We start from the raw sequence: 21,544 nt of genomic DNA, 5'->3' as shown, positions 1-21,544 counted from the left end.
TTTGCAAAGGGGAAGTACAGGTGTCAGCACTGTGAGTCTGATCAGCAGTCTTCCAATGAGCTCTCCCCCATGCATAACTTTTATTCACAGACAACTGGGCGTGATTGTATATCATTGGTGTAACACAGAGCACAGAGAACAACTTGTTGAGTAACTTGTTGCTAGAGGTGAAAGTGGCAGATATGTAAATGTCCTGTGGTCAAGCTCTCCACAGATTTCAGCATGACAGAATAGCATAAGATTTAGCTAATCAAAAACTGATAATATATTTATTCACACATAATTCCAACATTTCCCTCCTGTTTATCAGTTTTGAACATGCTGTTTCATCAGAGACTTACTTGTCATGTATCATGCTTTAAGTAAGACCGTCATTATGCTTGTTCAGAGTGATACTTTCTTACTCCCACATGTCACACATCAGTGCAATCATCCTCATACTCACATCCATTCGTCTCAGCTAGATTAAGTAGCTCATATTGGGCCTCACGTCCTTGTGCTAGTAGCTGCATCTGTACAAAACTTCTAGCAATCATCTTCTCAAACATGGAACGCAGGCAGGGAATAACACATGAAGCAAATAGACAGAACAATACCAGGATCACCAAAACAGGAGCCAGTGCTTTAAGCAGTATTTGCCACCAATTCCCAGAGAAAAATCCTGAGAACCAGTCCATAGAAGGGGTCGCTCCTGGGGTATTGTTCAACACATATCGCTGGAGGTCGGTCAGATTTTGCAAAGCTTGGTGAATGTCTCCTCCATCACTGAGTCCATCAGGGATGTAAGTGCAGCATGTCTCTCCCACAATTGCACACACTCCTCCCTGTGAGGCTGTCAATAGGTCCAGCACGATCCGATGTTGCATCACCATGTCACGTATGCTCCTTTGTTCCTTGGCCAGTGAGCGGCCCAGGCTTAGAGTGGTGTTGATGTGTCTCAGCAGGGCATATCTGTTGATTTCAACGTGGTCACGTACGTATCCTAGTCCCACCATTGGGACCAGGCTCTGGCCGAATTTGGCTCCTCCTGACCAGATGCGATATGCCCGGGGGACGTCCTCAAGACCGAGGTTCATACTGCGCCTGCTGCGGTGACGGTGATGGGGGTGACTGGTGATGTTTCCAGGAAGATAGAACACGTGGTCTGATAATGATACGAGTGCGCATGTGCCTCCCCATCCTCGTGGTAGAGACGGATAGGCTCTGTGTCCGCAGAGCCAGTACCAATCAGCTAACACTCGTGTACCATTTGGTGTAGGGACCACGCGGGAACAAAAGGTGATGTTCTGGTATCCAGGTGTGGGTATTGACTGTCTCCAGCTCATGTCAGACTTACATTGTTTCAGTCTTTCGGTTCGGTTAGCAGCACAGTTGGCTTTGGTGAGACAGCCCATGCATGCAATTGGATTCAGTGGCGGACAAAAAGAGTATGTGTGGTTACACAGATGGACTGGAAGAGTCCCCACTTTCACAGTTCCATTTCCTTGCACACACTTGTTCAGCTGTCGTGGTTGGAGTCTGTTTAGATAAACTAACCCTGGCAAGGGTTCGCTTATCTGTGGCCATGCTAGTAAGTCTGTGCTCCCTGAGCAGTTTTCAGGTCACTCCAGGTCACTCCAGGTGATGTTCAGCGGCTCAGAGTAGTTGGCGTTGATCCATGATGCTCTATTTCCGGGATGTGTGGCCAGGCTCATGAGGCAGTGAGTTTTTCTAGCTGTGGTGTTGTACGGCCACAGCCCAGGAGCAGCAGTGGATACTGGCATGTGTGTGCAGACATAGCAGTTCGTCTTGTTGTTTAGGTGAGCGGTGGTGTTCATGAAGCTCCACCATTCATTGGTGGCAAATCCATGTGGGTAGTGGGTGTGGCGTGCGTGCTCACCTGACAGCTCCCGTCGTCCGACTGGAGGCTTTTCTTTTTCTTTTCGCAGGAGCCACCACACCAAGAATCCTAATAAGAGTAGTGCAAGAAACATCACACTACACCATAACTCTCTGCACCACATGCGGCATCGTCGTCCTCTCCCTCTCCCTCTCTGTCCATGTCGGCGGCGTCGGGTTGGATCCTCTGGATTGTCCATCTCCATGTTCTGCATCGTACACTCTGTGTACTCGTGTTTCTATACAACAGAGCCCCTTTGTAGCCCAGACTTCCCCACTACTCCGGTGAGTCAGGGAACGGCTGCAGTTTACAATGGCTGAGGTGGATCCACGTAGTTCTCTCTGCAATCTTGACTGCCGTTGGCGTGGTCAATAACACTTGATATGGTCCGTCCCAGCGTGGACTGGACCAGCACTTACTCTTTATGACTTTCACGAACACCCAGTCGCCTGGTTTCACCTTCTGGGCATTCTGTGAGAGGGGAAGAGAATCAGAAGGCAGTAAATTTGCATTTGATACTTGTTGCTCTTCAAACAGTTTCCTCATGTGTTCAGCTAACGTTGTTTCTTCAACAGCTTTCTGTATGTCTGGAGAGAAGGATGGCAGTTTAAAGGCTCTGCCATTCACTATTTCAAATGGTGTTAATCCTCTCTCTGTAGGTGTTATTCGCATGTACAGCTTAACTAAGTCCAGGCATTCTGGCCAGGGACGCTTAGTTTCTTCCATACACTATCTCAGTCTTGACTTAACTGTACCGTTCGTTCTTTCCACTAGGCCTGCGCTTTGTGGGTGATAAGCACAGTGATTTTTCAGATGTATTTGTAGGTGTTTAGCCATCTGTTGCACTATTTTGTTCACGAAATGGGGACCATTGTCACTGTATAGTGTTTCTGGGATGCCATGTTGTGGCACTATGCTTTTGCATAGAGCTTTTGCTACTGTTAGCGCATCTGCATGTTTGGATGGGAATATTTCTACCCATCTGGAAAACGCATCCACTATCATTAGACAGTACTTGTAAGGCCCACTCTGATTTAGTTCGATGAAATCCATGTGCAGGGTTTGGAACGGGTATTTTGGTGCGGGAAATTGTCCTCGCTTTGGTCTTAGATTGCCCTGTGGGTTGTGTTTTATGCATATCACACATGATCTGCAGAAATTTTTTGAGAAGGTGTTAAAGCCATAAGTAGTAAAGTGTTGATGTACTAGGTCTATCATCCCTCCTGTTGAGACATGGCAAGGCCCATGGCTCAATATTACTGCAGCTTTAAATAAGCTTCGTGGAAGGACGGGTTTGTTATCAACAGTATATAGACCTGTGTCATCAACTGTGGCTCCTTGTTTTACCCACATTTGTTTCTCAGTGTCTGGCGCCACCAGTTGCATATCTCTTGTGACTTCCTGTGTTATAAGTGAGGAGTCGGGTGAGACAACATAGATGTCTGATTTACCAAAACTGCCTGCTGCTGCTGCTTTTGCAGTTTCGTCTGCCAACCTGTTACCGCAAGTGACACTATCAGTGCCTTTTTGGTGTGCTGCACACTTACATATAGCTATTTTGCGTGGCAACTGAACTGCATCTAAAAGAGACATTAGCAGTTGTGCATGTGTAGCTGGTTTTCCTGTAGACGTTATCATGCCTCTACGTTTCCACTGTGCAGCGAAGAAAAAGATAGTTGAAAATGCATACTGGCTGTCTGTGTGGATCGTAATGTCTTTTCCAGTGGCCAAAATACATGCTCGTGTCAGAGCTATTAGTTCTGCAGCCTGTGCCGAGTGTTTTGGCTCTATTTGTTTAGCTTCCACTACAGTGTTAGGTAGTTGAGTAACAGCGTAGCCTGAACTGGTTTGACCTTTGTCGTCTTTAGAACATGAGCCATCTACAAACCAAACATCTCCATAGGAGAGGGGCTTATCAGTTAAGTCTTGTCTCGGCAGATGTAAAGCTTCAGTTTTTTCAACACAGTTATGTGGCTCGCCCTCCTCTGCTGTCGGCAGTAGAGTGGCTGGGTTCAAGGTTGTGCATCTTTTGACTGTCAAATGAGGCTGTGATAGCAGCACAGCCGTGTAAGATAACTGTCGTGCAGGAGAAAGGAATGTCATCTTTGCCTGCAACAGTAACACATCAACTGCATGAGGAACTAGTAACATTAGCTCATGGAAAAGTACAACGTCGGCAGACAGTTGTACTGCCATTGCTGCTGCACATATAGCTTGTACACACGGTGGTAGGGCTGCTGCCACAGCATCAAGTCTTTTTGAGTAAAACGCGACGGGTTTCATTTTCCCCCCGTGTTGCTGTAACAGTAGAGATGTCATAAACCCCTGTCTACAGTCCACTGTTTGAGTGAACGGCTTCTCATAGTCAGGAAGAGAAAGCACTGTAGCTGACATTAACTCCTTTTTAATTTTTCGAAGGAGTGTGTGGCTTCCTCAGTCCATTTTACTTTATCTGACATTGACATTGGTTCGGCATAGATGAGGTTCAATAGTGGCTGTGTTTTCTCAGCATATGAAGCTATCCATGCTCGGCAGTAGTTACATAGTCCCAGAAAGGTCATCATTTGTTTTTTGTTTTGTGGTTTTGGGACGTCTGCTATCGCATGTTTTCGTGCTTCCTGTATCTCACGTCCTTGAGCGCTGAGAGTGTAGCCTAAATATTGAACTCGTTCTTTCACCCACTGCAACTTTTGCTTTTTCACTTTGTTTCCAGTTTTTGAGAGATGTTGCAGCAGGGCGAGAGAGTCTGCAGTGCAGCTGTCTTTGCACGGTGAGGCTACAAGAATGTCATCCACATACACAATTATTTGGCTTCCTTTTGGTGGATTAAAGGTAGACAAACAGTTATTTATTGCTTGCGTGAATACTGTGGGGCTGTTACAATATCCTTGGGGCAACCTAGTATATGTGTATGACTTTCCTGCATATGTGAAGGCGAACCAGAATTGTGAGTCAGGATGCACAGGTATAGAGAAAAATGCATTACTCAGGTCGATGACAGTATAAAATTTGTTTCTTGGGTGCAGAGTGTTTAACAGAGTGTGCGGATCCGGCACTAGAGGAGCGCGAGATTGCACAGCTTCGTTTATTTGTCTGAGATCCTGCACCATTCGCCAATTAGTACCGTCTGCCTTTTTCACTGGGAAGATGGGTGTGTTACAGGGTGAATCGGACACTCTCTTATCACGCCAGCATCCAGTAATTGTGTAATTACGGGTTGGATGCCTGTAAGGGCTTTGGCTTTTAAAGGGTATTGTCTAACCCTTGGTCTCCAATCAGATTTTGGTTTAATTTTTACTGGAGCAGCTGTTGTCATTAACCCGACATCTTCAGGCCCTTTCGTCCACAGTGAGGCAGGCAGGTATTTTAGTTGTTTCTCTTCTTCTTCAGTTAAAAACGCAGAAACTAGTCACCTAGAGACATCATGCAGTCCGGGGACTGCAGTGGTGCTCCATCCTAAAGTTTTTCTGTACATCTGTGCAGATGGGCTGTAACTCCACCCATCGTTGTCAATTTCTCTATAGTCTGAGGCTCGTGCGGCTCTGGTAGCCATTTGACCTAAGTCTTTCCACTCCATATCTGGTGATTTGGAGAGAGAGATGTGTGGCGTCCATCCCATGTAGAATAACGACTTTGCTTCGCGAGGGAGGATCACATCAGCTACTGCAACTGTTTTCTTATCAGAGTACAAATATGGCACTTTAAGTTCGACTGTCTGCAAAGCAAACAGTTTCTCTCGATACTTAGCATCTGGTTTTAGTGCTATGTTCATAGTTACATGTAGCTGATCTGTCTCCATGTCGTCATGCTCTTCAGTTAGGGAGCTTTTGGCTGCTCTTAGCAGTTTGTCAGAGATATCAGTAAATGGATTGTTACTGAGATCCAGAGAATAGAACACTTTGTTCGGGAAGTTGTCTATGTGATACAATTCACCAGACTCATCGTCTAGCCGCACGGCCTTCATTCCCTCTGAGGTGGGAATGACACCTATTTGCAGTTGCTGCATTAGATCTCTGCCTAATAGGTTTATCGGACAATCCGGCGAGATTACTACAGGTGCTTTAGTGTTTTTTCCAGATTTCTCATCCTGTATATACAGAGGTTTTGACATGCGTTTTATGCTGACCGCCCCATTAGCAGATTTGACCCAAATAATCCCGTTGGAGGCCTGGAGGCCTGGGACTTTATTTCTTAGCACAGTTTTGCAGGCCCCAGAATCACACAGGAAACGCACATCTTTCCCATTTATTACCAATGTAATCTCTGGTTTGTCCGTCATGGCACTAAACACCTCCCATGCGCTGTATACATCCACTAACAACAGAGGAGATGCATCGCCAGGCTTGGGAGCTGTCTGTGACCGTCACTTTTGATTCCAGTTCTCATCTGGAGGAGCTGAGGGGGGAGGATTTTTGTTATCTCCCCATTGTTTTGTTCTCCCTCTGTATCCTCCCCTGCTCGATCTACATTCTTTTGACCAATGTCCTTTTTTCCCACAACGATAGCATGCATCTGGGTCATTATCTCCAGACCTTCTATCCCCTCTATGTGGCCTAGAGCCCCCGCGGCCCCTTCCCCTTACTCTATACCCGCGGCCTTGGCCCCCCGAATGGAAGAAGGCGTCACTGTCTTCTTCAGTGTCATCGTGGAAGAAAACGTCTCCACTTCTCCCCTTTTGAGCCTTTTTACCCTCTATGTGTTTACATGCATGTCTTATCCATTGCATGGCTTCTGGGACGCCAGCTGTGTCCAGCTCTATGTAATGTTTTCGGGTCCAGGCTGCTACTCCTGGTTGGAGGCCATTTACTATAGCCAGTTTCAATTGTTGTTGGTAAGCACTTGTTTTAGCCTCGTCAAAGGTTATTCCACTATTTGCTCTGAACACAGTTTCCATCCGCACTTTAAAATCATCGGGGTCTTCACCGGGTTTTTGTTTTACTGCACTTATACGAGTGTAATCTGCTTTTCTGGCGGAAGCGTTTTTTACTCATGCAAACAGTGCATCTAATTGGGCTTTATAGTCGCCTGCTAGGGTACTGTCTGCGGGGTAAGGAAATACAGCTCCTTGGGCTGTGCGTCCTGTATAGTCTCCTTTGACCCTGCCCCATTTTCTCCCCAGAGAGGATTGCATGGCTTCACCTGCTTCATGGCCGTTTAGTCTGTAAGAGTGAATTATTTCTGTCATATTTTTAACCCACTCTTCGGGGTCGTCTTCAGGACATGGAACTCCAGCCACTGCATTAGCTGCTTCGGCTAGTGTCCAGGGCCTGAAAACGTACATTGTTCTGTCTTCGGCACCTGTAGCAGCAGGATTTGGGACTTCTATCATTGGAAAGATTGACTCTGGTTCGTACCTCACTGGGGGTTTTATTTTGTCTGCTGGTCTTAGTGATTTTGCTTCAGGCAGTTCACTTGGGACTAGTGAGGGATATATTGGTGGGGTTGATTTTGATGTTTTTGGCCTGGTTATAGGGGGGGTTACTGCTTCTCCCCCCGCCGCCCCTTGTACATCGTCAGCATCGGGAGGTTGATCAGGCCTCCGTCTACCTTTAATTACTCCTTCATTATCTTCCTTTCGTACAAACATTGCTTTTGCGTCTTCTTGTCTCTTTTGTTTATTTTTTGTACTATTTGCTTGTCTTTTGTACGCCTGTTCTAGCCATTTCTTGGCATTTGTCAACTCTTCCTCCTTCCTATGTTTTTTTCTTCCCTCTTTTACTGCAACACTTGCCTCTAATTTACCTACAAGCTCTTTTAATTCCTCTACTTTGAGTCTTCCTGTTACACCATACTTTTTTTTCTAATAAAATACACACAAACAGACACGGACTCAGAGTTTGTCTTTCTTTGCAAAGGGGAAGTACAGGTGTCTGCACTGTGAGTCTGATCAGCAGTCTTCCAACGAGCTCTCCCCCATGCATAACTTTTATTCACAGACAACTGGGCGTGATCGTATATCATTGGTGTAACACAGAGCACAGAGAACAACTTGTTGAGTAACTTGTTGCTAGAGGTGAAAGTGGCAGATATGTAAATGTCCTGTGGTCAAGCTCTCCACAGATTTCAGCATAATAGAATAGCATAAGATTTAGCTAATCAAAAACTGATAATATATTTATTCACACATAATTCCAACAGGGTGGGGTGATGGTTCTGGCAGCCTGGTGGAAAAAGTTGTTACTCAATCTTGCGGTTCTGGATTTGAGAGCGGTACCTCTTTCCAGAGGGGAGTGGGGAGAACAGGGCATGTCCGGGGTGTGTGAGATCAGTACTGATGTTTCTAGCCTTCTTGTGCAGTCGGCCAGAGTAGATATCTCTGAGGGGGGGGGGGGGGGGGGGCAGAGTGGTCCCAATGATCCTCTCTGCCGTCCTCACCACCCGCTGTAGGTCTTTCCTGTCCTTGGCAGTGCAGCTGGTGAACCACACAGTGCAGCAGTAGGTCAGGATGGACTCGATGGATGCTCTGTAGAAGTTAACCAGCAGGGGGCGGGGGAGATGGGTCTGCTTCAACTTCCTGAGGAAGTAAAGTTTCTGATGGGCCTTCTTCACCTGATTCGAGGTGTGGATGGACCAGGTGAAGTCGGCTGAAATGTGTACCCCAAGGAACTTGAAGCTCTCCACCCTCTCCACCTCCTCTCCTTCAATAGAGAGGGTGGGAGGCACAGTCCTTTTAGATTTCCTAAAATCCACTATTAGTTCCTTGGTTTTGGTTGCGTTGAGGTCCAGGTTGTTCTAAGAGCACCAGTCAGTCAGGTGTTTGACCTCCTCCCTGTAGGCTGACTCACTGTTGTTCTTAAACAGTCCTACAATGGTGGTGTCGTCTGCAACTTAACGAGGAAGGGACTGAGGACACACCCCTGCAGTGCTCCAGTAGCCAGCAGTCTTCCAGAAAAGAACAGTTTACTTGAGTTTATTCAGATCCCTATTAGCTGCAGCAATTAATTTATTCTTACTGGGGTCTGACCATACCATAGTGCTGAAAGAGAAATCAATATTATCAGCTAGCAGCTGAGTGATTAAGGGAAAGAGGACAATAAGCCAACTCACATGTGTTGATGATGTTTGCAGGTATGGCTCCCTTGCTGTGTTATTTCTGTAGCCTGCCAATTTCTCCTGCATGAAAAGAGTCAAGAAAAACTCTCTTCCGTGGTCCACTCGTATTTGGTCCCACATTCCGTGCTGTAGGACAGCACTTCTGCAAAACAGCAATACACAAGTGTTACAGTTTATCGACACTATTTCATATTTGTGTTTACATAAGCATTGTTGAAGCCAATTTTCACTCTTGGTTAATGTAGGGATTTGGTTAATCAATTACTTAGTTACTGACAGCATTGTGTAACTGTCACCATTTAAAAAAAAATATATCAGTTTGTTTCTTCCCAGATAAGGAGTGGTAAAAGCACAGCTATGATAAGCCAATGTGTTTTACTTAAAGCAACCCCAAGGAACTTTTAACTGGTTATGAACCAGTTTCTGTTTAATACTGATGCTTCTATATGACCTGCACCAGCAAACGAGAGCATCCGTGAAAAGATTGGTTATTTCTATATAGAGAGAGCAGAACTGGTAATGCCTCTGAGAGAGTGCTGTAATGGTAATGCAACAGAGATTGAACTGAACACGGATGTGCGTGGAATCAGAGTCAGAGAGATACAATGTTATAACTATTTTCTGATTATTTCATGTTCTAAAGCATAAATAAACAAGTCCAAACCTTCGCACAGCCCTGTGGGAAACATTTAACAAGAAAAATATTTTTTAGAGCACGCAGCAGCGGCACTTGTGTGCACACATGAAAGTTCTTGTTGGGGCTTTAATAAATGCCTAACAATTAAACAATATCTACTGTTTGCAACTACATTATGGAACATAGAGCACAGAAAGTTACCTGTACACCTCTTGATATATTGTCAGGTTGTTTTTCACAGGCATAGTGGAATGGCTGACAATTTTACTGGAGAAACCGTCAACAGAAAGGACATGGATCACCCCGAACATCACCAGTTTTTCATTCTGATCGATGTGTAGTTTGTGACCCATGTACTCGGCACTGTATGGCACTGGATTTAAGTTTCTTGATCTCTGAGAAATCAAGCAAAAAACAACAAATAAGAAAAAAAAAGTAGGGCATTTTCACAATGACCTACACTACAAGAATCCTATTAGCGTTTCATAACACCTACCTGATGACGATCTGCATGATATTGCGGGTTAATATGTCTGAGGACACTACCAACGCGCCCCTCTGATGCTCTGATTCCTTTTGAGGACAGGTAGCCAGTCATCATTCTTCTTCCGTATGATGGTCCAGTCTGAAATTGAAGATGAACATGCATTCCTTTTTTGTATTCCTATTACAAACCACTTATAATACACACATTATCTTCTTTTGGACAGATTTTTATCCAAAGGTTATTGCAAGCATTTAAGGCACATTTTTCGAGGAGTCACGTGAGCATGCTGAGGACCATGGACGCCTAGAATGGAGCTCCCAACAGAACAACCCTAAACCTCGAACTATGATAGATAGAGTGTACTCTAAAGTGATAAAAGTGTGATTTAGAACTTTCCTGTGGCACGGTGTAACAAATATAAGTTTTAGATGGCAACGGGGCAAAGTCATCAGCCCCTTAGAATGCTGCAGTCTTCTTTCTGAAGGCCTTAGACAGCTCTCTCCATCTAACCGTGGTTTTCACTCTCACTTTAACAGTCAGGAGCACAGCACACCAAACTAAATGTCTGAGGTTTAAATAAGGCTCCTTCAGAAAGCTGAGTAACAATGTTCAGGTCATGTGAAATTGACCAGGTCAAAGGAAATTTTCTGAGGTAACCCTGGATCTCTAGCTGACCTCGTTTAACACTAACTTATTTCGAAAAATGATCAATGTCCCCAGTCGGAAAGGGGGTTTTCTAAGTTTGACCACATGATCGATACAAAGCTGATTGACAGCTCGACCTTCTCAGAGTTTGTTCAGTCATTCTCTGAGTTTGATTGTGATGTGATAATACGGCCTGAAGTCGACACCCGGTACTGCCACACTGAGCTACAGACCGGTGAGACGTCTCTGCCTCTGTTAACGTTCACCCATGAGAACACCTGTCGAGGCGGTGCCGGTGTCTACCGGCCTGACCGGAGCTCAGACTGACCGGAACTCAGACTGACCGGAGACCGCGGTGGGCCGAGGAAATGTTCTGATTGACTTGAATGGGAGTGAATTGCTCCGGCGCGCGGTCCGGGTCCGGTTCGACAGATCCAGCAGTAGCCTACTGGTGAGTGACAGCATAATCATGCTGCCTTTGCATTCAACATGTTTATTTATTTTATTCAAACAGAACAATATATTGTTATAGCCTAGATTTAAAAAGGCAAGATATCTTTGTCCCGCTATTGTTGTGCTCGATAGATGGTGAAGAGTGGTTGTCGCTGTTTTCACGAGGTTGTTGTTGTCGTCATAAGGTTGTTGTCATAGAATGGATCTGTTTACCTAACAGACGTCTGTGTGCTCCGTTGTGGCCTTCAATATTATTGAGCTCTTTGCTGCTCCCCATCCCTGTTCTCTCATTGCTCTGAGCTTGGTTTTGTCAGCTTATGACGTGGAATAATGCATACTTCATTTAGGCTCATTTAGTGCATTGATCTGTGAGGAACACATCAGTAACAAGAGAAAGCACTGTCGTTTTTCTGGTATGCAGCCTTTCTATTAATTGGTGGCGCACACCATTTTTTTTTTACATGTACAAACGCCACTGGTCACTACCTGCATGTGCACTGCGGCTATCAATCATACAAATATAATGGAAAATGCTGTTGCTTACCTCATTAATTGCTTTAGCAATCTCGCTCTCCAGTTTGGAGTCCTGCACCCGTTCTCTGCCTATACCGTTTTGCGCGCAAAATCGCCGAATGTTTGCTTTGGAAAAGCCTTTGGTAAGTCCACATTCAAGGTGGAGATGACTGGAAATTTCTTCATCAGAATGGCCATGTCTGAGCATATTTTGAATTATTTCTCGGTAGGGTGACAAACTGGACTCCATTTCATCTAACCGTTGTTGTTGTTCTTCTTCTTCTACTTCTTTTGCTTTAAGGCGGGTTTTTTCACATTCTGTCATGCGCAAAAGCAATCCGCCAAAAAAAGTGGGCGCTTTGAGCGAGCCCCGCGAGCCCCACCGTCGTCTTCCCCTCCAGGTTTCCCGGCTTTGCAGGATCGACTGAATAAAAGGGAATATAACTTCACAAACGCAATAAGCCTAATCGTCTGATAAAATGGAGACATATGTTCTGTACAGAGGGAACAAGAGAATAACACTTAAAATGGATGATATGCGTGTGGACAGGATCGCCAGCATTTTCCAGGTAAGTAATTCAAACTTGCTACCTTAACTTCGCCTGTCTGTACCGTTTTGAGAAAGAGACACCGAGCATAAGAAATAATGCAAGTGCAATAGTGCACATGAAAAGATATTATTGATACTTTTGACAAAGTAGTTGCAAAATATTAACTTTTTTTCTTTTCTTTTTTTCCCCTTCTAGGTCAGCATGGCTAGCCTGTATATCACTGATGCAGCCAACGTTGCAATTTTTCCAACTGAGAGTGGGTGTTTAAGCTCCCTGGACCTGTGTAACCATGGTCATTATGAAGTTCATGGGGAAGTTGGGGACACTCTAGGGACCCCGACAGCCCCAGCCCCAGCTCCATCGCGGCAATTTGGCTTTCGCAGTAGTCAGCCTGTGACTACTGCAAACATGAGCATGCTGTCGAGATCAGTGAGCACGGCTCGGTCATTTCAGAGGTAGGGAGGCATTGGTGTCATAGATTAATGTGCTTATTAAAATGGTAATAGTGCTCAAGTTTTAATTTGCAATCTCCTTTTAGTAAGCAAAAGAGCATACTGGATGTAAGCAACTTCTAAAACACAAGGTACAGAGCCTTGCGCTTTAACCCTGTAAGACCCAGATATAGAAAAAAATGAGCAAAATTTTTTTTGACCTCTCAGATATTGTTTTAGGAGGCCTCTTATGTAGAAATTAAAGAGTTTTCAAATTTTTTACAATTTAGTAAGTTTTTAGGGAAATGTTGCAAATTTGCCACGCTGGGGATAGCTGGGAGCAGAATTTCTGTGTTTGTACTCACTTAGTCTGAACAGATATACAGAACATTTAAGTAGCCATGGTCTGAGTTGCCAGAGTTTGTCCTTCTTTTCCATCTCTGACACAGTCAAGTTGTTTGTTAAGTGTAATGAAGTCAACAGAGATTGGAATCTGTTGCGGGACATCACATCAGAAACAGGGATGTACCGTGTGTCTGTCTCCCAAAACAAACTCCCTGTATCTTTGTAGTTTTTTGTTTGTTTTTTAACTTCTAAATGATCCTGAGCTATTTTTCTCAGTGTTGCCCAAGTAGCAGTTTGTAGCATTAGGAGATAGAAAAACAGGTTCTGAATGTTCTGGAGTTGTTGGGGGGATGCCTGTTGCATTGTTCAGGGACACCTGTAAATGGTCTTGAATGTGTCCCTGTCCCTGAACTCCAGCCATTTGCATTAGGCCCATCTTCAGGTACATGCCAAGCATCTTCTCAATTCCCCTATTATTGGTGTTAACAGATGTTCTATTTTTTTGCAAGCTGTACTCATTTGTGTTTCTTGTCAGAGCCTCAATCATGTCTTCTGTCACAAACTTTTGGAATAGACAGGGTGGTAGACCATGTGTCGAGGGTAGAGATCTAAGTATTTCCATTAGTATGTCCATAAGTATTATCATTTCAATACAAATGCTGATCAAAATTCCACTACATTCAAACAATACTGTCTGGCTGGCCTATTATGCTCTCTACTTATCATACTAAAAGGAACACATGCATCCCCCCAGAGCACTTACAGGTTCACATTCAAGACCATTTACACCTGTCCCAGAACAATGCAACAGGCATCCCCCCAACAACTCCAGAACATTCAGAACCTGTTTTTCTATCTCCTAATGCTACAAACTGCTACTTGGGCAACACTGAGAAAAATAGCTCAGGATCATTTAGAAGTTAAAAAACAAACAAAAAACTACAAAGATACAGGGAGTTTCAAATACCCTATACATTTTATTCATGTGTTTAATTATGGTCTAAGCTAAACTAACTAAACATTTAACAGTAAAAACACATTTAGAGCTTAGTTACACTGAATCATCTAACACTTTAAATTTCTACTACATTTTTTTTCAATTTGTGACCATGTGAGAAGTGCAGTGTCCTTATGTAATGTGTAAGGAGCACAGGCTATTTTGACTACCACCCTGATCCAACGTGGCAGAATTGCAACATGGACATAAGAAGCTCTAAATCAAATTTAATGAATGTTTTCCAAAATAACTAAATATGTACATGTTCTACACATTGTAATAGACACAAAAAAAAATGTCTAAGGAATTTTACTTACTTTAATCCTGACAAATCAAGTCATGCAAAAAAAGGAGATGAGCTCAGCGGGAAGTTTGCAGATAGAGTGAGTTCATGGCCAGATGACCGAACCTATAAACACTTATTCTATCCAATAGCATTGTGAGGACAAACAATAGGACCCATTAACTATGTAAATGTGGTCTTGAGAAAAAAAAACATTTGTAGGCATTTTTTTAGAATTGTTAAAAGTGATGTGGCAAATTTGCAACAGGGGGTCCTACAGGGTTAAAGTTGTTAAAAAATACCTAATGTACACAAGTACACACAAGTAAGATAAGACACAACACTTGTAAAACACCTCACAGCTCTGTCAAGATGAAACTCTGAAATCAAAACCTTACAATCCTTTGTAAAAATGTCATTCTAGCAACAAAATTATACTGTACACATGTGCCATTTTGATTAACTTTCAAATCAACAGCAACACACTGATGAACTTTACACAAGACACTTCAGTCTTTGTTATTTTTAGTGCTATTCTCCCAAACAATTCTGTGTGGCGCTCAAAAGTAGAATTTCTACAGTAATCAGCTGTAGGGTTTTTTTCCTTCTATGTGGATCTTACCACCTCATTCACATCACACACAATTTCCTCTCTGGCTAAACGGGGGAAATATCACCTCGTGTACCAAATCCAACTTGACCAAATTGACCACACCTCAATTTCCTTACATGCCTCTTACATTGCAGAAGATGCATGTGGGCATGTGTTTGCCGATCATATACCATCCAGCGCCATGCTGAGAAGAATTCTTCAATTGGGTTCAGAAATGAGGAGTAATGGAGGCATACTGTAACACTATGTATAACATTGTGAAATTGTCATGGTGTGTGAACCGGTCCTGGACCTGAGCAGCCCGTTGTGAACTACAGCGTAACATTATCCCATATGCCAACAAACCCCGGCTGCTCAGGTCCGTCCTGTACATCTACATGATATCCCACAACTACCTTTTCTTCTGGGTCTCACTGCCTTTATGTTTGTCAAAAACATGAAGCCAGTTGACAAAAAACGTGTTACCTGAGCAGGCTGAGCTCTATTTGCTGTGCTACAGGTCAGACTGATTGGTGTTGAGTTTTCTGTGTTAGTGTTTTCAGGTGTGTGCAGAAATATGTTCAATTACCAGATGTGTTTTACATTTTAAATACAATGACAACAAGGTACTTCAATGTTGAGTGATGTGTCTAATGTAGGAAACTGTGTGCAATGTTCTGCAAAAAGTGTGTTGAAGAATTGCAAGCAAAGTGTAAAGCAGAAAATGTGTTAAAGGTATTGTCACTATGTGTTTGAGGTATTGTTACAAGAAGTTTTGGTTTTGCAGCTTTGATCTAAGCATTCGCTTTTTGAGTGTAAGCAGTTGGCAAGAACTGTAAGCACTAGCTATTGGATGTAAAACTCCCTATTTATAAGAGAAGGTGGAGTAGTGACAGATGATCTGAGTATGCTGCAGGTGTGTCCAATTGTAATGTGCCTCAAGTGTGTGTTGAACTAATATTCAAGTCAGCATGCGTGGTGCATTCAGAGTTTTACATGGGCTCACACTTTGGTCTGTTTGGACAACTAAATCACTGTAGTGTAGACTGCATGTTGTTATGTGGTAGTTTGGTTTGCTTCACTGTTGTTTTTGTATTACAGGTCCATTCATGTGTCAGAAGTAATGGAGGGGAAGCTTGTATCAACAAGGGTGGTTATAGTGAGATTTACTGAAGCAGAGGCAAGTGTATCTGCCATCCTGGAGAAACTGAAGGTGGCCATGGGGGACGATGACAACTACATCCTAACCGACTCACTCGGCAATGCAATTGTTGAGTCAGAAGGGACAACTGGTGAAAAAAATATTTTTAAATTTAATTTTCATACTACATACTGTATAAATGCCAATGGTCTGAAAGTATTGACAGTATAACAGTGTTTACTCTTGTTAAAATCTCTCTTTGTGTTTTTACTCTGCATTTCTCTCATGAAGGGTCTTCGTTCTGGAGGCAGAATGCCCGAAAAATCCATGCCATTGAGAGTACCACATTCCAGCAATGGCATCGTCGACGATCAAGTAGCAGGTATTGTTTAGATAACAAAACATATTTTTCCCCAACGCCTCATAGCAGGTCCTGGGTTTGAATCCTGGCTGGGGCATGACCTTTCCATGTGGACTTTGCACGTTCTCCCTGTGCCTGTGTGGATTTCCTCCAGGGGCTCTGGTTTCCCGACTATTAAAAACATGAACATTAAAGGGATATTCCAGCGTACGTTTAACCCATGGTCTAACACACCGTCACACCGAGTAAGACCCCTCCTCAAGAGATCAAGTCTGCCAACCGCTAGCTTCTGTAGTTGTAGCAACTTCAGCAAAGACCGCACGATAGCAAAACACTGCAGTCTATTTCTCCACAAGCTCAAAAAGCCTATCATAGCCACAAATAATGCTCAGAGCAGCACCAAACTTCAGCAACAGCACAAATAGGATCCCAGCCCATAGTACGATGCGTCAAACATATGTTAGCTTTGCCTGGTTTCTATTGAAGAGACGAAAACACAACTCACCCACTCATGGCCACTGAAACTGAATGTTTGTGCTGCCAGGAGTTGGACATGTTTTGTCAGTGCCTGGACGCTATGGTGGACGAAATGGTGGAGTAAGTTGCTACATAACGTATAACTGGAGGAGAGTGGGTGAGTTGTGTTTTGGTCTCTTTTCAATAGAAACCAGGCAAAGCTAACAGATGTTTGACGCATTGTATTATGGGCTGGGATCCTATTTGTGCTGTTGCTGAATTTTGGTGCTGCTCTGAGCGTTATATGTGGCTATGAGTGGCTTTTTGGTGGTGGTTTCTTGGTGGAGGAATAGACAGCAGTGTATTGCTATCATGCGGCCTTTGCTGAAGCTGCATGGGTTAAACTTACGCCGAATATCCCTTTAAGTCAATCTATGTCTCCATTTCACTCTATCTCAAACGTTCCTTGTCATAGCATGAACTTTTACAATACAGTCATTCTCAAAGAAACTGTTCACACAGTTAAGGAAATATAAAGCTATTTTCAGATATTTTCCATCATGTTATCATTTATTCAGGGACTTTTTATTTGCTAATACCTATCTGTGCATACAACTAAATTCCATATAATTATTTCTCAAATGGCTGCAATTTTTTTTGATCTGCTAACTATATGCAAAATGTGCCAAATATAGAAATGACCATATCCAAATGCTGAGGGACAATGTGGAGGAACTGCTGGAGGCATCCCAAGGGCTGGATGAAGTTACCAAGAAGATAACTGACTTAGTGACCGTCAGCCGTGATTTGTCAGCAGTTTTGCCTGAATTCAAACAGGCATTCATCTGTTTGATTTGCAGAGGTACTGTTTCCATTCTGCATATTTGAATATTGCTCAGTGTAACACAGAAGTAATCAAATGTAGTATTAGAGTTAGTGTTTGAGCAGTTGTTTCGAAAATTATTTAATTTTGTCTTTAAGTGACAATTAAGGATTTAGAAAAATGAAAAAACACTTGAAAACAGAAAATGATTTCAAGCAACAATACAGTGAGAGTCGAGAATCCAGACATTTTTTTCAAGAACTATTGCTCTGTTCTGTTCAACCAGAACCCTTGGTCTTTTTCAGTTGGAACGTAACAACCTATATGACCTTTGCAAATTTGAATGGTCATCAGTAATCACACTTTACTGTGTGTTAACTTCACGGGTGGCAAAAGTACACTTCCAATGATTAAGTTGAAGTACTGATACTTGTGTAAAAAAAATAGTAGCCAATTCTACTTCTAAACTTGTACTTGCATAAGTACAGAGCCTATAAAGTTCAGGCTCTGAAATGTATTAAAAAGTGCAAAGTAAAAGTACTGTAACCCTGTAAAGGACGTCTCTGGCTCCATATGCATATATTTTATTAAAGCAAAATATAAATGATGCCAAATAGACATCAACATTTGTTGCCTTGGCAGAAGCTACTTCTCAAAAGTCTGACTCTCATTTCTGTTTGCAGTGTAATGTGCGAGCTCTAACTTCTACTAATAATTATTCATTAAAACTACCTTAAGTTATGATCCCAGTACCTGAATTTCATAATGGAACAGTGTAATCTTTCTCTAAATTGCCAGTTTCTTTTTCTGAAGTTCCAATCTAAAATCAATATCAATATTTAAAATTTACATGTCCTTTTTTTTTTTTTTTTTTTTTTTTCCAGATACAATGACTCAGCCGATGTTCTCATCCTGCTGTCGGACCCTGGTGGGGTGTAAAGTCTGCGTAGAAGAATGGAAGAACACGTCAGATCACTGCCTCAAGTGCAGGGATGACCTGCCCATATATACAGAGGTAGCTGGACTCTCTGCAGCGCTGGTCAGCTTGAGGTCCCTTCCGTAAAGAAGACTAGGCTAGCTTCCTGTATGGTAGTTGAAAGTGTGTTTTTGTGATGAAATGTGTTGGTGATGTTTTTATGATGTTTTAATGTTGCCTTGTTAATGTGTTGTTTTGGCAGCTTAGTATAACTACAGTACAGTACCTGTAGATGCATTCAACTTTCCAGATGTTTTGTTGACTAGAGTGGGAGAGGAATCAGGTTGTTTTACTGTTTGCTGTATTAAAGAGACGCTGCATTAGGTTTCAAGTGACGAACCCAGTTGAGAACTTCAAAGTAAAAGTGTGCTACTGCTGCAAAATCTCTCTTTGCTTTTGTTTTTTGTGTTTGGAAATTACTTTTAATGATGTTAACTAGATCTTATAAATGGCCTAAACACATCAAATTTGTATATACCCTATAAAATATGACTTGAAGAATCTTCTCTGCAACTATTTATGTAGTCAGTCAATGATCAAACTAGTAGCATGAATATGAATTACAGTCCAAGCGGGTTAGGCAAGGCAAGGCAAGGCAATTTTATTTGTATAGCCTGTTTTTACAAACAGTTTGTCTCAAAGAGCTTTACATAGCATGAGCATCATAACAACATCCTCTTCCCTTAAACCCTCACATCCACTGAGGAAAAACGACCAGGAAACCCTTTTAAAAGGGGAAAAATTAGAGAAACATCAGGGTGAGCAACAGAGGAGGGATCCCTCACCAAGGACAGGCAGACGTGCAATAGATGTTGTATACGGACATGAAAACAGTTTATAACAGAGAATATGGAAAAACATGGAAATGGTTGACAGGAGCTGAAGAAGGCAGCTTCTGGTGGGCAGGAAAGGCAGGGAGAGCAGGCCAGCTTAATGGGAGTAGTGGGTGGCAGACTGGGTTGTGAACAGGGAGGGCAGGCTGGTTTAACAGTGGGGGGGAAGGGGGGCGATGCAGGCGACGGTTGGTGCAGAGGGATGGAGCTGTGGAGAATCTGTGGAAACAGAGAGCGCAAGACGCCAAGGCCAAACGACAAGGTGCGAGAGGTGAGGGGGGGTGTCTCTCTACTTAAATGTAATTAGAGTGTCTGCCTCTGACCCATGGAGAGAGCTGGTTCCACAGTAAAGGAGCCCAGTAACTGAAGGCTCTACCTCCCAGTCTGTTTTTAGAGATGAGTAGAAGTAAAAGTACCTGTGTAAAAAACGACTTTGGTAAAAGTGAAAGTACTGATCCAAATATCTACTCAAGTAAAAGTAAAAAGTACAGGCTCTGACATGTACTCAAAAGTATTATTAAAAGTAAAAAGTATCTCTATTGCACAATTCACTGGAAAGCGAATAACCACACGATAATTTATCTGGAATCCATTTCATCAATGTTATTGTTTGAACAAACATTGTTCACTTAAGTTTACCTGCCGAACACAAGATGTATCCTAATGTACTTTACTATAGTCAATCGTAGGCATTTGTATTGTACACTTCAGATTTACACATCACACTTCTGAACATTAAATCTTGGACCGGGACTGGCTTCTAAACTGTGGTGTCACAAATCATGCTCGTAGGCCCAACTCTTAATCAACTTTTTTAATAGCACATCAGGCAACAATTGTTTCTCACTGTACAGGTGGTGTGTCATTGTGAGTGGCCAGGGACTACGTATGAAAATACTGTGTCCCTGCCAAATAAAATAAAAATGAAACAAATTTGCACACTGTGTAACCCTTCACAATTATGACGCGTGCTCCTCAGATAACAGTAACTCACTGTTTACACTTACAAGACACATGCTCGACCCCCCTCTCCAAAATATATGCAGTGTTTCCTCTAGGATTTCCCCCTAACCCGTTTTTAGTCTGTACTTCCAGGGAAAGTATGCTCTACTTTCTCACAAATTTCAGGAAGGCATTCTCTACTGGTAGAGTAAGGACACCTCCTGAAGAGTGATCCAACCTACATGTATGAAACCCTCACATTGCTGTACTTAGAGTAGCCTATGGATGGGAAAATAGCACCTGCCATGTGGTTTCTGCGTGATTAAATAATAATAACATTTAATAACTCTCTGAATGACTCAGTATTGTGCATGTAAAGATGTATATTATTACATTACTGCATTGTTTGTGTTTTGTGCTGGGATGACAATACAAGACTTCCATGAATGTGCATTCGAGAGAGGTAAGTTTGCTTTGTATTCCAGCCGGCCTGTTATGAGCAAATTTCTATACTATAGATCCATTTCATAACATGTTCCAAGTGATACAATTAAGTAGGCTATAGGACAAAGCATAATACATCCCTGGCATGAGTGAAGCTTGCCTGCTGACATGTAAACAAAAATGACTGTCACAACTGCCATGAGCAAAGAGCAAAATCATTTGTTTATAGTGTACAGTAGCCTGCTACTGACTACAGTACTACTGTCTACAGAGTAGACAATATGATTTGCTTGTACAGCACCTTAAAAAACTCACTGTAGCCTATATTCATAGGCACACCTAGCCTCACTTTCAATATAACACACTTGCATTCTGTAATCACCGTCAGTAAATAATAATATGGAAACAATATAAAATATCTTTCAACAAGAAAAAAAGATGCACAATGTTCAGCTGTCAGAAATTAAAAACTAGCCTCATCTCTTTTCATATTTGGTTGTGATCACTCCCATTCCTCAGCTCTCTCAGCTCTCAGCAGGCCGCGATCGCAGCTCCTTTGATGTGAACGCACACAGAGCACAGAGCTCAGAGCCGGACAATGACCACCGTCGTGATACAGTTAGCTCTGACCGGGGCTTTAGGTTTTGTTGAGCCGGGTTATGAACACAGAGCCTGGAGATGTTGAGCCTTCTTCGTAGTAAA

General features: G+C 42.8%; 2 protein-coding genes across 12 annotated transcripts in view; one reads left to right on the top strand and one right to left on the bottom strand.

Moving 5' to 3' along the window:
• Positions 1 to 55: 55 nt before the first annotated feature.
• Positions 56 to 21,544, bottom strand: part of LOC311254999 (endogenous retrovirus group PABLB member 1 Env polyprotein-like) — a 38,253-nt gene continuing 16,764 nt past the window's right edge. For 7 of the 11 annotated variants that reach the window (XM_084349109.1, XM_084349112.1, XM_084349111.1 and 4 more), the window contains one exon: positions 19,206 to 19,675. In XM_084349109.1, the coding sequence (XP_084205235.1) occupies positions 19,459 to 19,675 (217 nt within the window). In that variant the 3' untranslated portion in view covers positions 19,206 to 19,458. Of the gene's footprint in view, positions 2,351 to 7,972; positions 9,075 to 9,770; positions 9,965 to 10,065; positions 10,195 to 11,367; positions 11,397 to 19,205; positions 19,676 to 19,706; positions 19,873 to 21,544 lie in introns of those variants that run through there. The other 4 variants (XM_084349113.1, XR_014622301.1, XM_084349116.1 and 1 more) reach the window with 4 other exon arrangements.
• On the top strand, positions 11,384 to 19,085 carry LOC311255000 (uncharacterized protein). The gene is made up of 5 exons (XM_084349119.1): positions 11,384 to 12,673; positions 15,968 to 16,158; positions 16,299 to 16,389; positions 17,520 to 17,686; positions 18,532 to 19,085. Exons 1-5 carry the CDS (start codon positions 12,420 to 12,422, stop codon positions 18,708 to 18,710), a joined length of 882 nt encoding a protein of 293 aa, XP_084205245.1. The 5' UTR covers positions 11,384 to 12,419; the 3' UTR covers positions 18,711 to 19,085.

Source organism: Pagrus pagrus, assembly GCF_965226575.1.
Source record: "Pagrus pagrus genome assembly, chromosome: 3".
Lineage (NCBI taxonomy): Eukaryota > Metazoa > Chordata > Actinopteri > Spariformes > Sparidae > Pagrus > Pagrus pagrus.
This window is presented reverse-complemented; position numbering and strand designations above follow the sequence as displayed.

Excerpts from the sequence above, each read along its gene's own strand:
- LOC311255000 (XM_084349119.1), top strand. The coding sequence starts at position 12,420 with ATGGCTAGCCTGTATATCACTGATGCAGCCAACGTTGCAATTTTTCCA. Across the intron at positions 16,390-17,519 it reads CGTCGACGATCAAGTAGCAG|AAATGACCATATCCAAATGC; the intron begins GTATTGTTTAGA and ends TGCCAAATATAG. Across the intron at positions 17,687-18,531 it reads CATCTGTTTGATTTGCAGAG|ATACAATGACTCAGCCGATG; the intron begins GTACTGTTTCCA and ends TTTTTTTTCCAG.